This window comes from Thunnus maccoyii, chromosome 3 (assembly GCF_910596095.1).
Source record: "Thunnus maccoyii chromosome 3, fThuMac1.1, whole genome shotgun sequence".
NCBI classification, from domain to species: Eukaryota; Metazoa; Chordata; class Actinopteri; order Scombriformes; family Scombridae; genus Thunnus; species Thunnus maccoyii.
Genome location: NC_056535.1, coordinates 13,419,624 through 13,437,704, shown reverse-complemented (window position 1 = coordinate 13,437,704; position 18,081 = coordinate 13,419,624). Strand labels below are relative to the sequence as shown.

At 38.2% G+C, this 18,081-nt stretch overlaps 1 protein-coding gene across 9 annotated transcripts in view; it reads right to left on the bottom strand.

Moving 5' to 3' along the window:
* Window positions 1-18,081, bottom strand: part of cpne5b (copine Vb) — a 127,337-nt gene that overhangs the window by 31,270 nt on the left and 77,986 nt on the right. For 8 of the 9 annotated variants that reach the window (XM_042406467.1, XM_042406469.1, XM_042406460.1 and 5 more), the window contains one exon: window positions 7,247-7,310. In XM_042406467.1, the coding sequence (XP_042262401.1) occupies window positions 7,247-7,310 (64 nt within the window). Of the gene's footprint in view, window positions 1-7,246; window positions 7,311-14,776; window positions 14,893-18,081 lie in introns of those variants that run through there. The other variant, XM_042406466.1, reaches the window with a different exon arrangement.

The following is an 18,081-nucleotide window of genomic DNA, read 5'->3' as shown; positions in this document are numbered from 1 at the left end:
TAACGGTCATCAAGTTAACATTTTCTGATATCTGTCACAGCATCTGGAAGGCATCAGATGCTTCAAATGCATTTCACCCTTAGAGAAACATCAAACACAAAGCAGAGGTTTTTTTTTTGCTTTAGGGTCTATATTTTTCTAGTAGCTTTTGAGGGTTGCTTTGCTTCTTGTTTCAGCCACATAACATGGTGGTGCCCATGTTTGATCTCAAAGTAAGCCCAAATCCAAAACTGTCAGGTATGAAATAGGTTAATATATATAGGTTAATATATTTTTAAAGTAAAATATAGACATAACTTACTTCTGGCATCATAATTGTGGCACACACAGTATATTCAAGTAAGCTTATGTGATATAAGATTTGATAAATCATAGAATTTCTGTCGTTTATAATGATTCATCCCAATTGTATGACAGTATTGTTCCAGGTAGGTTAACAAATAAAAGGACTTTGTTGTTCTTGCATGTGCTGCAGTGTTGGGATTAGCCTTGCAAGATTATCTCTATAAAACCTATTATAAAATAATGTATGGTTTAGAAAATGTACATTTTATAGTGAGATACACTTAAAGTGAAAATAAAACTATATGCCTTTTGCTTAAAATGCAGTGCAGTAACATCGTAAACCAGATTTAAACATTAATGGGGCAGCAAAAGTCAGCTCAGCAACTGTTCGACATGGTTTAGGTTCCTATTCCTATCCTTATCCTTATGTTGAAACCTTTAGCATCAACCAGCACATTCAGCACTGTAAATCATGATAATCATCTCTACAGTAGCTCCTCACCATACTGTATTTTCTCTTGAGAACAGCATACTGCTTCGCTCTTGTTTCGAAATTGTCTTTTATGTGACAAGATTAAGTCCGACTTGTAAAATCTGTCCTATAATATTACCAAAATTTTTATTTTATAACCAAAATATAAGCAAGCTGGTTGCAGTTGAGAAACAGCAGCACCAATCTTCACATTTAATGACTAGGAGTGCATTGTTTCATTAGCTTGGCAATCAGTTAACTTTATGTACAATAGTATATCTGTATGAAGAATTAACGGTGCCTGAAATTGACCTCAGGTTATTGTGGATTCAAAAGATAAACTAACAAAGACCATAAAAACATTATATATACCTCAGATAAATCAAAGAGCAGCAGCAGACGCTGGGAGATTAATTTCCACTGCAAACCAACTCTTACTCTCTCATCGTAGAATACCCTCTCTCTCTTACAAATAAGCCTGATTGTGCACTTTTTCCATAAGTTGTTTGTCATGAAATGTAGCACTTGTACAAGCTCCAAATATAAATCACTTGCATGCTACTTGTTTACTATTACCCCTCCCTGTTCCTGGCTCTCTGTGTGTGGTGGCAGTGGCAGAGAAGGGTCCCAACTTATCTCTGGCATATGGGCTGTAGCTAATCTCTGAAACACAGTGGGTTCATTACAGTACGTTCAGATGCTATAACAGTAGATTGCTGTTGTTGTCAGAGCCTGAGGTCTTACACTGGGCGGCCATGGAGCCACTAATGATAGCTTAATAGCTTTTTAATGTTGCAGCTTGCACCTCGTGTCTGGCTGTGTGCCGAGTGGCAAATCAGCAAAAGAATGTGTGTGAGTGTACAAGTGTGACAGACAGCGTGTGAGTGTTTCTGTCCACATATGCCAATACCCATTTTAATTCCTGTGTGCATTTATCCACAGCGTACTCTCTGTCTTTATCACACACAGCCAGGCACAGCCTTGCAGTACACACTCATGAACACATCCACTCCACTCCAGCGATGAGAGGACTTTATCTGTATTCCTGCCCTTACCCTGAGGACACATACACACCACACGTCTGCCATTTGACACAAACCCTCCTACGCAGATCAGACCTCACTCTCTCACTGCATTTCATTCACTGAAGTAGACTCCTTTAATCATCATGGGGAATGCTGGCTCCCATGCTGCTTACTGATTGACACACAAGCAACTGAAGGCTTATGTCATCCGAGCATGTGAAAGTAGAAACAGATTATATATCATCTGTTGCTTTGTGTCTTCCTTCCCAGGTTACTAAATGTTTGGGTTTGTTCCTGCACCTGATCAAAGTGATAAAAACTGCAGTGGGCACCAGTTTTCTCCTGGGCTCAACTATCCAATCTTCAAGGCTGAAGCACAAGGTGCAATATTGTAAGATCACAGCACCTTTATTCAGGCGCTGTTTGTAATCCTGTGTGATAACCCCCAACCCCCTGCCTACTCCCAACACACACACACACACACACTTAGTGATGGATTTACAAACAGCTGGTGCAACCCAGTCCTAAACTTTACCATAGGTGTCTACACAGTTTCATTGGTTTCTCTCAGCTTTATAGCCATTAAATCAACTTTCACTGACTTGCTGATCTAGTTGGTCAAATTGTTAACACAGGTTTTGGTTTTTGAACAGGCAGAAATCAGCACTGTCGTCGCTCTGAGTCAGCAAGTAGAAGGACATATTAGGAAAGCTCTGCGGAGCTAATATGCACATAAAAACATTTATAGTGATGGAATGTGTTAGGGATATTAAAAATGCATCTGCTCCTGCCTCATTAAGGCTCTGTGGCACGAACACACTCTTGCTAAGGCCTGTGATCAACAGCCATTTGCTAATATGGAGAGAATCAGAGTACCGTATAAATATTTAAAGAGGGGGGCAGGCTAGGTGGAGACGTATTCACACCCACAGGGGAGTAATGAGGGAGTGTATGTGACGAGAGAGATGAGATGTGTGTGTGTTTGTGTGTCACTACAGTAAAAGTTATAGTTTCACTAATTAAGACAGGAGAGATGGGGGGAAGACAAGAGGAGAGGGGGTAAAAGTAGACTGCAGTGGCTCATGCCACCGCATTTACATTTGAATCACATATGCGTGAATTGTGAGCCATTGTGTTTGTGTTTCTAGGGGTTAAATGTGGAAAAATATGGCCAAGAGAAAAAAGTTAGGGGAAAAAGGTACTGACGCAATTAAAGGCCAAAGTGATGAGGTTGGGCAGAGAATAAGCAGAAGGATGAGATATGAAAGGAGGACTTAACATGACAAGCCATGACAAATGACTCCCTGCTGTGTGTATGGTGTTTCTGTGTGTTCACACACATGAATGCACATTCAGATTTATGTAGTATACATGTAGTATGAGATCCCCCATAATGACCATTCTTTAACATGTGTGATTTTACAAATAGGTAATTCCTCACCTGGATTAACCCTGATTTAAAGCCACATGAAGCTGAAATCTGTGACTGGTGTTGTCATGTTGGTTTGCCAAACAGAGTACGTGAGTAGAATGGAGAGGCGGTAATTTCTGCTCCCCCCTTGGAGTACCTCATAATTGCACTGCTCTCAGGTTTTCTCTTTTCTATATTTGATGTGTTTATATCCCACTTTGATAGTGTTAGCGAGTGTGAATTTATCAAATTGATGTAACCCAATATTTTGATATCCAGTGTTTAGATATTAGCTATAGAAACTTTTCATAGTCAGAGCATGAAGTTGGAGAAATGTTGCAATATACTTCAATTAATTTACTGCACGCCTCATAAACTTGATCAAATGGGAGAACAAACTCTTCCTAATTGCCATTTCTGTTCCTTCAGCTCTCATGGTATTTTGTCCATATGGTTTAGTTCTATCAAAGCCAATCTGCTCTGGAAATCAGTTAATTCAAAATTATCAGACTTTTTTTTCCTACCCTACATTTGGTTGTTGAATCTGTTGTAATATTGGGCAATAAACTGAGAATTAAATAATTAAAATAAAGTCAGTCGGTGTATTAGGGAGAGAGAAGAGGGTTGTACAACATGGGACAGCAATTTTCAGTGCACATTAGATAATGTTACTCTCCTCATTTAGAGAAAGCAGAGAAGGGTTACATTCACCAATGACTGTTATAATAATCAGTGCTATCTTTGAATAGACTGGTTTTCGCATGCAATCATGGGTGAGATGATGAAGATGATGACCATTTCCTTAACTCTTTATAGACTTTCTTTAATCTCGTCACTATAGGAGCTCAGATGAGTAATACAATCAACGACACAATTAAATCCAGTTATCTAAAAGCACATTTGTCTACTGTACATAAATGAGACATCACACATCTGATAAAATCTGACTACAAACATTGTTTCTCTCATACACTGTCTAGTTTGTGATATATTTATTTATTAACTGTATTAGAAACAGGGCATCACGTCCTCTTTTGGGGCAGAGTGTGGGGAAATTTTGTTCAACGGGTTCTTCATGTTGGCATTTTTCCAATGAGGGACACTTACCTTCTGCCTGTTAGCATGATAACGTGCACTTCATTGCTTACATAAGACCACAGGTGTGAGTATTAAGACAAACCTGTGGTCAGAAAGTTCAAGAGTTATACCTTTCAACCCATGAAGGCCAGTGCAGCTATGCTTTTCCTGTGGAGTTACCCTTTTAATAGTTTGACATTTTGGGAAATACCGTTATTCATTTCCTTCCCGCAAGTTAAATGCACCTGGCCAGTTGTTTTTTTTTAAAAACGCCTGAAAGGGGTCTTTCTCCCAAGACTTCTTTAAATTTTGAAGTTTTACAATATCTCAAGAATAAACCTGCCAGCTCAAATCTATAAATAAAATCTACCAACACCAGTATCTTTGATTGCAGCAGTTGAGCTGCAGTGTAGATGTAGTTTAACAGATAACTTTGTTGACTGGTATACAGCACAGTTCCTTTAGGACTTTCAGGAATAGAAAGTTGGGATTGTATCATCTTGTTAACTTTATAGCTTTTAGCTTTATAATATGTTGAATACTGCCAAAAAAAACACACAGAAAACACAAACTGCACACCACACTCTGTCTGCATAAAAATAAACAGTGAAATGTGGGGAAGTTTCTGTGTGCTATTCAGTTTAATCGTAAGCATGGACAAACACATTTTATTTTCCTACTGCAGGGTGTTTGAGTGAAAAACACACACACACACCACATACTCATCTCTTCTCTTGAGGCTACATCACGGATGGAAACTGATGAATAATGTCAGTTCATGAATGCTAAGTGTGTGTTACCCTCTTCTACCCTGCCAGACCCACAGGCGGGTCCATCATTACAAACTCATGTTGTGCAGACGAGCATTTTGAAAAACACAGAGAACTAGATTTTGAAATTCTAGTCAAGAGTTACCAAATGTGTCAGGCTGAATAACAGTAAAATGTGTACAATTATGCACAAGGAATCTTGAATTTGAGCATTTTACTCAATGTGAGCATCATATCGCTTCAGGAATGTGTGGGGACAAAGGAAAACACTGAATCTGTTTTTGTCATTAAGTCTGGATACAAACACTAACTCTCACTTTAAAGCTACAAGAGTAGAATGAGTGTTTAAAGAGCTTGCATATTACATATTCATGAATTTCCTTGACTGAGCAATAGACTGTCACTAAAAACGTTTTCAGAGCCCAAAAGCATCTATCTCTGTGATGGTCTGAGCAAGAAATTAAATTTTAAAGACCAGACGTCACACAGACATGGTGAAGAAGAGAAGTGAATGTGGCTGGATTTACTGAAATGTCCAGACTTTGCAGCACATAACAGGGTTTATAGACAAGGGAAGCTGCAGCTGTCATCATATTTTAATAAAGATCATGGTAGTCCAATTAGAATGAGATGCATCACTTTCAGGTGTAGCTATGGTAGGACTGGGGGCTTAGGTGCTCGCTGAGTCCTGTCATTCAGACACTCTTCAACAGTCCACCTTATTTCAGATTTCAGGCTCTGCAGGTGACATCAAATGCAACAAAGCATTTTTCAGCATGAAACAGGCTTTCTATGTTAATGTGTGTTTTTATGAGTGTGTGAAAGTGGCCGTGCTTGTTTGTGTGTTTCTATATGCATATGATTGTGTGTGTGTGTGTGTGTGTCCCATAAGCTACAGGGGATAAGGTCAGGCAGGATTGCATTTTAATTAACCAACCAACTCGGTCTCTAACTATCATCAGCCAAGCTATTTTTTATAGCTGAGAGTTGATGCATGCAGGGCATGAAATAATCCTCTATTGATTCACTTCAGTGTCTTTGTATCTGTTTCTATCTGTCTGACTCTCTCATCTATGCACACGCACGCATGCAAATCTTTATTTCTCTTCATCTTATCACTGCGTATTTGCTCTTTTATTGTCATTGTGCCATTTTTCTCTTTCTCCCTTACTCTCTCTCTCTCTCTCTCTCTCTCTCTCTCTCTCTCTCTCTCTCTCTCTCTCTCTCTCTCTCTCTCTCTCTTTGTGCCATTTGCTCTGTTGCACTCTCTTGCTTTTCAATATCCTCTTCTAATCTGCATGCTGCGAGCCCAGTGAAGCATCCACAGCTTTACACCACAGGTTTGGTTGAGGGGATAGTCAGCACTCACCTCATCATGTTCCTGGGCTGTTTCATTAGACAAGGGGCCACTGCTCAGAATGAGAACAGCTGCCTTGTCCGTTGTATCCTGAGAGGTGTGTGTGTGTGTGTGTGTGTGTGTGTGTGTGTTTGTGTGTGTGTGTGTGTGTAAATAGTCAGATAGAGAGAAGATGATATGACATCCTTCCATGCACCAATCAGGATTTAGCAACATTTGAATCAGAATCTGATAACAGTTGGGCTGTTTTGCCACTGTCAATCTAATTCGATCAAAATACACCCACACAAGTTTTGACTCTTGATAAATAATATTAAAGGATATTTTTTCTAAAATCAAAAAATGAGCAAAGAACAAGTAAACAAGAATCTGACCAGCCATTCAATGCCACCTTCTCAGACTGTAGATTGATGGTTTTCAATACTCAATACTATGGACACATTTTGCTTGGTAGGTTTGATAGCCAGCCTGATAGATAGATTGACAGATGGACAGATAAACAGACAGGGAGACAATGAAAAGGATCTCTTGACAAAAGTTATTTAAGAAGTAGAGACAACGTAACAGTACAAAATACTGCAATGCTTTTAAAAGAACAGATGGATTCAACACACATCTCAGCACTTTTCAGCACTTGATTGTTCTGGGATTCTTTTCTCAAATTGGACTAAATGAAGCCAACAGGAAGTTTCCTTTGTCTTTGGCTGTGTGCCTACACTTCATTTGTCCCTCTGAGCTTCCATCCTGCGCAATCCACTTTATGTGCGAAGTCTGTTTAACCAGGCTTCGCTGACAGATGTTTGCCTGCTAATGTGTGTTTGGCAGGGGAGATTATTATGGCTTACTCACTCGACAATTGCTCAGCTCCTCTGCAGACAAGATGATAGTGCCGCATTTCTTCCCTGGAATCCCTCTGCGAAGAAAAGCAAGAGAACAATAAAAGCTTAACAGAAATGAGAGAAAAACACATCTTATATTATGTCCACCTGTGGCTCTTAATTGATCAATTAAAAACCACTGTGAGAATAATGACATGTTCATTTTCCAACAGTGATTATATTCAACAAAAAGTCCATTAGATGGAACTCATCCTTGAGATTTCTTGACATCTACAGAAAGTTGTACTCATGTTTTTTTCAATTGAATTTAAATTTTTAATGATATTACTAGGATAACAAGGCTGTGTGCTCATCCTGAACTTTAACTGTCTGTAACATACTGTACAATGATTTCAATGGCTGCTGATGAGTACCTCAATATAATCTGTTGTACAAGTTATATCCTGCAGTATATTGCTGACTGCCCTGTTTGGAGAGATTCATAGCTATTTGATTGGGATGTGTTGGCAGTTTTAGATAGTGAGGCAAAGGTCCAGTATCATGAAAAATCTTTCCCTCATGATGAATGAAGCTAATTTAGAGGAGAGGTAAACCCTAAATCTATACCCACCTTTAGGCTTGCATTATCAGACAGTTTACAGACAATTATTCACAAGTGAATAGGTGGAGTGTTGAGTTTTGTTTGTACTGGTGACTCATTACAGCTGAATGGATTTCAGTTTTCCTTTTTTCATTCAGCACAATATCACAGCTCATATTTCTCATACAGAGAAAGCCATCTTTGCTTCTCATAATCTTATATTTGCACATCTATGATTTTTGATCTAACATGGCATGTTACATTAATGCAACTTATAATAATAACAACAACAACAACAACAACAATAATAATAATAATAATAATAATAATAATTGTACACTGCATATACTGTTTTCACTGTGGACATTTGCACCTTCCTAGTCAATATTTTGTATGTTTCATTTTATTCTATACATTTCTTTCTTTTTTATATTATTTAGGATTACTTAATTTTATGTATATTTTGACTGTTATGCAGCACAACACCAAGGAAAATTCCTTGTATGTGCAAACCTACTTGGCAATAAACCTATTACTGATTCTGTACTTTCTCTCCTCCTGTCTTCATTATTTGAACCATTACACAACATTTTAGTGACCAATCAATCCATCATCTCTTGACCTTTTCAGAACCAACGTCATCAACCTCACTTTAAGAGGCTGTTCTAGCAGCCTCTTATCTGTTTCACAATATTTTCCTGATTCTTCCTGATTGTAATATTTTAAGAATCAAATGCATATAGAGCCAGAGTATGTGATGCTTTTTTCCTACTCTTAAGATTTTAAGAAGCAACATGCGTCTTAAAATCAACATGATCATGCTTTTCCTGTGAGATCCAATAACTGCTTAAGGAATGTGCTTGGCAAGATCAAGCAATCAAAGGAAGTATCAACCAAACTTAAAATGCCCTTTTCCACCTTTCTGTTTCACTGCTTTTATCAATATTTTACATGTTTTCAAGTCCTGTCCTTTTGTTTGTCAGGGGGGAAAGTGAAGACTGTAGTTCCTTGTTTAAGAGCTAAAAGACGTGTGACCTTTAACATCCAAACATCCCACACTGCCTTTCAGTATTATCATCTAATGCATATTGAGATCATATGCTTATTCACATATTGATATGTTTTAAATCTTTCAGATCATTTCAATCATTTTTCAATTTCTCAAAGAAAAAACTGATGGCAAGATCTCAACCATCTTGGTTCACTTATTACAACTGACTGAAACAGAGTGCAGAGGGCTGATGGCCCATATCTTTGAAGCCAGTCCCCAGAGTATTTTTTTCTATTTCTTTATCAGGTCTTTCCTTTTGCCTCTAACTGTCCCACTTGACTTAGTGCTCTGTTACAAAGTACAAAAAAGAGATATATTTATCTTTATGTCTTGGTAATGTCCGCAGTGTGTGCACATGTGTGTTTAAATATTTGAAGTGCTGACAGCCTATCTAATAAGACTAAATGTCTTCAGTCCTTTAGTCCGCTCAAGATGACAGGTGGAGTTGAATTATAATACCCAGGAAATGGAAGTCATATCAGAGAGGAGTTGAGAGGTTGTGGAAAAGATGCAAAAAATGAAAAGCTGTTAAAGACAAACACTACTTCACTGACATATCTATCTGTTTTATTTATATTTAATTTCACTGTTTTGCTGATGATACCCAGATGTACATAAGCAAATTTAAAACCAAATGACTACACTAACTAACAGAACTCAGTGTCTACAGAACACCAAATTCTCAGTGGTAATGTGGGCACCCTATCTCTCTGCCATTTGAATAATATTCGATTCAGCACTGAAGTTGGATAAATGAAAATACATCCGGCTGTTAAATTCAACTTCAATCGACTCTTTCTCATTTCTGAGCTCAGGACCACTCTCTGTGTTTCTGATGTGGATGCCTTTGTATCCCCTCACCTTTGTTAGTGCAACTCTTTATATATATTTTTTGGTATCACTTAGACCTTTTTATTCTGTCTCCAGCTAGTTTAAAATGTTGTGCCAAGGCTTTTAATATTATCAGAACAGAGGGACCATACAGCATTACTCCAACTCTATTCCCTCCACTGGCTCCCTCTTTGCTATAGAATTGACTTGAAAAGCTTCTTTTCAGCCTAGAAAGCACTGAACAGTCTTGCCTGTTCATCTGTACCTACAGTAGGTACAGGTCTAAATCTTTTGGTGGCCGGACTTTTTTCATACCCAATAACTTTAGCTTTGCCTGATTTTTCTGTGTGTTCCTTTGTTTGTCCGAGGCCATACACACACATGTTCTTGAGCTTGTTTTTATTCTATTGTCACTCTTTTTCTTCTCAGATTAACTGTGTTGAATAGGTTACTTGCATTGACTTATAAACTGGAATCTGAAAAAATCCATCCTTCTTTCTTGTCACTGTGAGACCTGTGTATAAAATATGCTCCAAATTAAGGCATTTTGTTTCTAATTAAACAAATATTAACAAAACATTCTTTATGTTTCCCCTTCCATTTATCTAAATTGTAGGGCATCAGATTTTCCAGGCCATTAACTGTCTCACCTGTGGATTGTGAAGTTTACTGCTGTTATTCTACATGTGGGTTAATTGCCTCATTCATCAGCTGCGTTTCACAGTAAGATGAATGTGTCTTATTAGTTTGAAAGTGGCCGTGGGCTGGCGTGCATAGGTTTCCTCCCTCAGTCCAAACATATTGAAGTTTTAACAGTTTGTATCATCAGGCAAAGCAATTCAAAACATCTGTGTGGGTGACTGTGGAAGTTTAGGAGCATTAAAGTACATTTTTCTCATGCAGGAGACTCTAAGGGGCACAAAGTGTGTGTTCAGCAGTGTCTTCCTGTGTACAGAGTTTGAGTATCTGTGGTCAGCATTGGTCTTAGTAATGTGCCTCTTGTGCCACGTTATCAACAGCATCATGGCTGTCTGCTAAGAATTGTGCAATTTTGTTCTGCACCTCCATAATGTTGAGGGACTCTCAAGAGACATCTTAAAAAAAGAAATGTTAAAAAACTAAGCTGCAGAGGCTGAAATATCCTGACTTTTAGTCTGTAGTATGGTTTGAGCTGCAAAAACACTGGATCCTACATATCCCATAACACAACTGGAAAGGTCCCTCCTGCCTTCTAAATGCCCACATCTTTTAACCTCACATATCCAATTTGTAACACAGGCTTCCTGTTAAAAATTTTTAAAGATTCCTTCCAGACATGTTGTAAGAAATATAAAAATACTCTGCTGGGAATGATAATATGTGTCTGACATGTTTTAAAAGTCCCATTACCTCATTAAAATCGTCAAAAGTAGATCTCATCCTTCTCCCACATTAAAAAAATCCAGAATGAATATGCAAATATTGTTTATTTCACAAGTTTAACTGCTGGACACAATATGTCTCCTCCTTCACGGAAAAGTCAATTCTCAGTTTATGTGCACTGGGGGCTTCAAGTTTCCACATCACCCTTGTGTAAGTTGCCTACTGGCCTACGATTAGCTTCTAAACTAGTTGTGATGTCACAAATCCTGCTCACAGGTACATGCTTTAAAGTCAGATTTTTGGTGAACACAGAGAAACTTTCCCCCTTCAGCAGATGGATGTGAAAAACAGCCTTCTAGTGTCAAACTCTGCACATACATCTTTTTGCATCATGAAGCTCAAACATCCAACTGAAGTAACAATAAAAAAACACATTTTGGAGTGGAAGGAACTTTACATCTCAAGACCAAGCAAAGATAGCACTGATGATATCATCAGGGTTATTTTTTAAAGCTTTGGAAAGTTCCCTCCAGAAGACATTAACCAGAGGTTTTCAGAGGTTGAGTAGCATTCCTTGTGACCAATAAACTGAACTTCATATGTAAAGTTGATGGAATGCCCCTTTAAAGTCAATGTTGGCTTTGAAACACTAGACTAGACTTGTATTTAACCAAAACTTTCCCCAACCTTAATAACGTCTTTGAGTAAGCTAAACCTAACAATTTGTAAGATGCCCAACCATCCACCTTGACCCCCTTACTACAACATCTTTGCAGTATATGAATGTTACACCTCATGGATTGTTAAAAACATTGTCAGTTTACATAATCCTAAATGTGTATAGTACATAAATCTATTGTGTAAGAAACACTTTTAGTGAAGGATACCCAAAGGATTTTAATAAAAACCCATTAGAAATTGCCAGGTAGTTGCTGTTATGTCTGATATACATGTCTATATGAATTTAATCTACAAAGATGCATCTAACTAACTACAGTTAAGATTTACATTAGACTGGTAACAGTGGTATTTCCAGTGGCAACTTTCTTACAAGTTCCACAAAAGATTAAGCATAGACTTTATGATACTTGGTTTTTGCACACAACCCGCTAAGGTCACAAGACTGTAGAAAAAGCTCTCAATCTGTGTTTATAAGTGCTTTCTGCTCTTTGTGCAGAGGTGTGTGCATCTTAAGAGGTAGATGTAGACATTTGACCCACACAGTGAAAGACTCCCATCGATATTCAGGTGGGGAAACCATCCTGGTTGAGGGATGCAGGAAACTGTGAGAGTGTTTTTTATCACCTAAAGTGTTACACACACACACACACACACACATACACACACACACACACATAGTCACTTGACACCCCATCAGCCACTGGCTCAAAAATACAGCTTTCAAAAGACAAATGACTCCATATCTACATCCTTCTCCGCTTGTTCCTTCCTTTACCTCCTGTAACCAAATCAATTCTCACTCGGGTCTTCCCAGAAATAGCCCTGTTATCTTAAGGCCACTGAGCAGCTAAAATCAACAGACAAAAGAGTTTGGGTTATACAAGTGAATCTGTGGCATGCTGACAAGATGTGGCTTTGCAGTAGCTGCAGAGCAAAGCAGTTACAGCCATAACAACACAGTGCACTACAGCCACAGGAACAGCTTTCATCCATTTGGCCATGATTCTAGCCATGATTGAAGGTTAATATTCTGTCTATTAACTAACTGTTTCAGCACTACTTTATACAATAAGTTGCATATGTCTACAGGTACATATCTGTGTGTAGGAAGCAATCCTCAAGATCTTTTGCACTCTACCGCTGGGGGGGTATAAAGAACAATATTTTATAAATATAATATTCATCTTTCTGCTCCCATGGATAACTCACTGGAAGGAAACAAATCAGTTGGTGTTAAACTTCAATGTGTCTCCTGCTCTATTTGATCCCTCTTGTGCACCTGTACATGCCAAAAACTCCACCCATCTCATTACTCGAGAAAATATTGAAAGGAGATGAAAATCATCAAATAGGATATCATTTGCACCTTGCTATTGATGTGCAAAGAATAAATAAAAAACTGATTTATAATTTGTCTCAGTTATGGAGAAGAGACCTCCTGAGGCTGCTGCACAAGACACTGCTCACTCATATTACTGAAAACATCTAATAAATGTGTCAGGCAGTAAGTCTCATTCTTTGAACTGCACGTGGACAAATTAGAAAGCTCTTGCAATAACTTAGGATGCTTGAAAAGAAAGAACTTTTTTTTTGTCTTTTTTTTATCAGAAACAGTCAAAGCAATGACGCAGGCATAATACAACCTATCCACTGATACAACGCTTCAAAGACCCAAAGGGTATGTTGTTTTTGAACCTCCGATATAAAACAAAGGAGTGCGCACACACACACACACACACACACACACACACACACACACACACACACACACACAGTGAGAGACAGAGACTGTATTTTAGCCCATAGGAACATGTACACCTAGATACACTTGCACAAAATCACTCAAAGCATAAAGACCCACATTCATATTAGCGCACGCACACACACACACACACACACCGTTTTTTTCCACAGTGGTGGAAATCTGTAATTACAGAAATCTTCAGGGAGTCAAAGGATATAGCAAACTGTAGTAAGGAATGGCTAAATTAATTTTGCCCAGGGTGATATGAGAAGTATAAGAAAGGAGAAGAGAGGATTGATTTGGTGAAACTACTGAACAAATTTGGTAGCTGTATTAGAAAAGCCAAGCTACTTTCTGTTCACCGTGTATATTATTCAGACCTCATTTTGGAACCATTTTATTTTATGATTGGTGACTGTATCAGTGTATCACCAACACAAAACATATTTGTTTGTCATATTTTTAACCTGAAATTCATGTTTCACTCTCAGAGATTTGACACTGCTCGTAGTTTCTTGTTACTGAATATTGACATACAGACTTATTTTGTTGCAAGTTTAAGTAAGTTTATGGTTATGACAATAAAGGTTGGTATCTTACAATAATTAGAAAAAAATGTGTCTTTTTAGGTCACAGTGATGAAATTTTGCTACCATTTGGAAAATAAAGACAATGTTTTATCTAAATCTAAAGTGGAATCTGATTAATGTTTACTTCACAGTTTAAAATGTAAATAAACAGTAAGAATGTCAGCATGATTCATGAAATGTCATCCTGAAGTGACAGTGTGTTTAATGCTGATTTCATAATAGGCCACAAATGTCAAAGCAAAACAAAAACAGAAAAGTCAAATTAGTCTTCTGAAACTGAAGATGTCCATAAATGGTACTTTTTACATTTCCGTTATCTCAGTTAATTAATTTTTAAATAATAATTTATGACATTTGTATATAGTCTATAGTTCTAAAAGTTCTGGATTAAATTTAGAGACAAAGTTTCAGATCATTAATTGAGTGAATATACCTGTAACCATTCCTAACCAAACAAGGGTTCAAGCATTGAACTAACCAACACCACGTGTTTGAAAAGATGAATAAAGCCGTAATCCACCGAACCATCGACCAAATCAAAAACTCCTGAAAAAGTTTGAAGGCTAAAAGTCAAAACAGGAAAAGTGGTTTCCACCCAGCCAGTTTTCAATTTTACGGCCTTATGGATGACCTAATTAGAGAGTGACCACTGGTGAACATGACTTGCTATGGTGTGGATGTTGGGTTGGAGAATAACTCACCTGAGGCTCCTGTTCCTACTCAAGAGGACAGCAGCATTACTGGCAAGTTCAATCTTAACAGCTGACGCTAATGTCACAACATTAGCTAATGTTAGCTAAATAAACATGATGGGAAATACCAGCCAGCCAACAATAGCCACATGCTCAACATGGCATGGCTTTCTATTCTATTCCGTGTAATGTTAAAGGGGCTGGTGAATTTTTAATAAGTGAGCTGTGGCTGGTGGGTGACAATTTTAGTTTCCTGTAATGTAAAATAATGTTAACCTGAAAGTCGGGCAACATTACTGTGATATGTTATGTTAGCTAACATTAGCAATAACACGAGTGTGGTAGTATAGAGTCAACATTACATATCACAGCCAGGGACCAGCAATGAAGCAGTGAAGATTCCAGCATTGAAGAGACAGACAACAGCAGTACTCAGCAGATCTCAACAGAGACAGAAGACAGTTGTCACCATACCGCTAAAGAGCCACGGACCACCAAAACGAGTATGTGTTAAAGGGGACATATCATGGAAAACAGATTTTGCCTAGGCTTTGTATGGATTTGGCAGTCTGAAATGCTATTTAGGTGATGGGGGGAAATGACAAGTCCTCAGATGAACAAGCCTAAACAAGCTGTTCACAAGCTGGTGATGTCACAAGGGGACACAAGCAGTGAATTAGCTTTGAGTCATCAATTAGCTCTACTGTTTGGAGCCAGGAACACTGCCTACCAATGTACTACCCAGTTTTTAAAAGGTGTTTTATTTCTTCAGGCAGGGAGGAAATGTGTGCTACACCCATCGATAATGGTGTTATCAATGAACACTATTTTATGTTCAGCAGAACTGTCAGGACCAAGGCTATTGGAGATAAATGTGTGAACAGATTTTTGTTTGTTTGTTTCTTTGTTTGTTTTAAACGCACAATATGTAATTTCAGCCGCGAGGGGTCTCTTAAATAAAACAATAACAAAAGACGGAGTGTGATGACCTTGTGAAGTAGTGTGGGATCATGGGAGTTGTTGTCTTCATTCTTAAACAACACGCTTCTTGGGGTTACGATTACTACAATGTTCATCGTTCAGGTTTGTTTTTTTATTTATAGGTCTCCTCTTCTTCTTCAAAAATGGACCTGGTGATTAAAACAGGTAAAAACACTGAATAAAGCAATTTCACGCAAAAAATCAATGTTTCTCTGACGATGTTCAGTGAGCACCGGACTTCCAGGTGGGGCTGCTAGCCGAGCTGCTGCTAACGTTTGCTCAGCTTGTTTCTCTGATAACTTAAGATCCAGATGTCTGATGACTAAAATCCTTCATCCAGTTAAAAGATATAGTTAAAAATGACCAAGATCTTGCCCAAGTCTAAATTTTATCATAAAAATGTGGCTTAAAACTGAATAAAAGTCAATTTATAACAGTTTCTGTTGAACAACCACAGCGCTGATGTATTATCTTGTATGCATACACTCTTTGGTAGACGCCATTGTGGCAAACAGCCACAACACTGATGTATTATTTTGTAGGTGTATACTCTTCGGTAGACGCAATTGTAGCGGACAAACACGCCAATGCATGCATCTTGTGCGCGTATACTCTTTGGTAGAGGGGGTTTGACACCATTAACAGGTGACCAAATTCAACAGACAGTTACCTTGATTAAAATTACAGATTTCTCTGGGTTTGAAAATTGTTAGAAGCATTTGGGATAATGTAAGTACACAACTCAACAAAACATATAACATAGGTCTAGTTGTTTTTAGACATTTTAATGCAGAATAGTTACATATTATAGCTTTAACAACAGTTGTGTGTTGTGAGTGAGTATTAAAGCGGGGTATTTGCACTTTTAGACTTAGATCTCTGCACAATGTGAACTCTTGAAGGTGAAGGTGCATTGCATAATATTGAAGCTCTATGGCACATGTTTTTTTTTTATTGTGCACTCTGCACAATGTGCACAACTGCACTTTTTTTTTTTTTTTTTACTTTTTATGTGCCCTGGCACAGCTCTGCACATTTTATTTTGTATGCAGTGCAATGGCACTTATTTACAAGAGTCACCTTATTTGAATATTTGAAAGTTTTTTTCTGTCCATTAAAAGAGCATTAAAGTTTTTTGTCTCTCAGTTGTGTTTTTTTATTCTACTGTTCTGTAAATGCAGATGTCCTATCGGGAGTGGGAATTGGGTGGCTATATATGTAGTCAGCGCCCCCCTTGCACTGCTACCATGGGCATACCACTGAGCATTCATTGGCTGGATAGGCTGAGGGTAGTTGGTAGTACGGTCAACAGCCTCCTCCAACAAGTTGCTCTTGGCATAATCTCTCTCCTTCTGACAGAAATTGTCATAGTTGGCGTAAAAGTGAAGTGAAAGTCGTTTCTTTTTAGAAGTACCCTCCACTCGACTTCAGCATCTCAAAGGTCATTTCTACCCTAAGGGGGTATGCAAGGACACCAATAATTAGGAGATTGATGTCCTCTCCTTCAGTGTTCTTTGCACACTATAAAAAAGGGAGAATGAGAACATAAAATTAATGAAATGAATCACTTGGGGTTGGGGGGGGGGGGGGCTTTTCATTTTATAGGTGTGTTTTTTCAGTGCTATTTTATTATAGATCAAACAAAAGTCAACAAAACAAATATACAGAGTCCACAGGCTTAACAGAAATTTGGTGGAATATGCAACATATAGGTAATGGAGTACACTCCACAACAAAGTATTTCCCCTTCATTTGCCTAAAGCATATCCTTTACTGGCCTTACCTTGGGCAGCAGGTGACCCCTTTAGAAGAGGTCAGACAGGCACAGAGCAACTGATATTCCAGAAACTGGGGGACAACATGAAGGTGTCATTATGTTAGTGCTTTATGTTATCATATAGCATATGAATATGACTACATCATATTATCTTCTTATTAAATTAAAAGAAAGTGTTCCAGGGTCTTCCCTATTCCCTTTATTATATAAAATATTATCTAACCTTTGTTTATCTAGAGCAAGTTATTAAAAACACATTCTTAGTTCCAGAGTCAGGGGAGTTAATGCTCGTCAAAAGTTGTACAGACGTAGGGGGAGGTGGTGTCACACACTCACATGGGGGCTGCCCAGTACCACCAAGGTGGTGTACAAGTGGCCACTGAAAATTTCCACTGGAGCAGTTGGAGGCTAATGGCCTTGCTCAAGGGCATATGCACTGTAGTTGTTGAGGGAAGGGAACTTTTGGTCAAGCTGCACCTCTAACCTCTAGGTTACAAATCCTACACACAGGTAAATAATTGCCTTTTTATAGCCTAAAAATGAAGGTCATAGAATA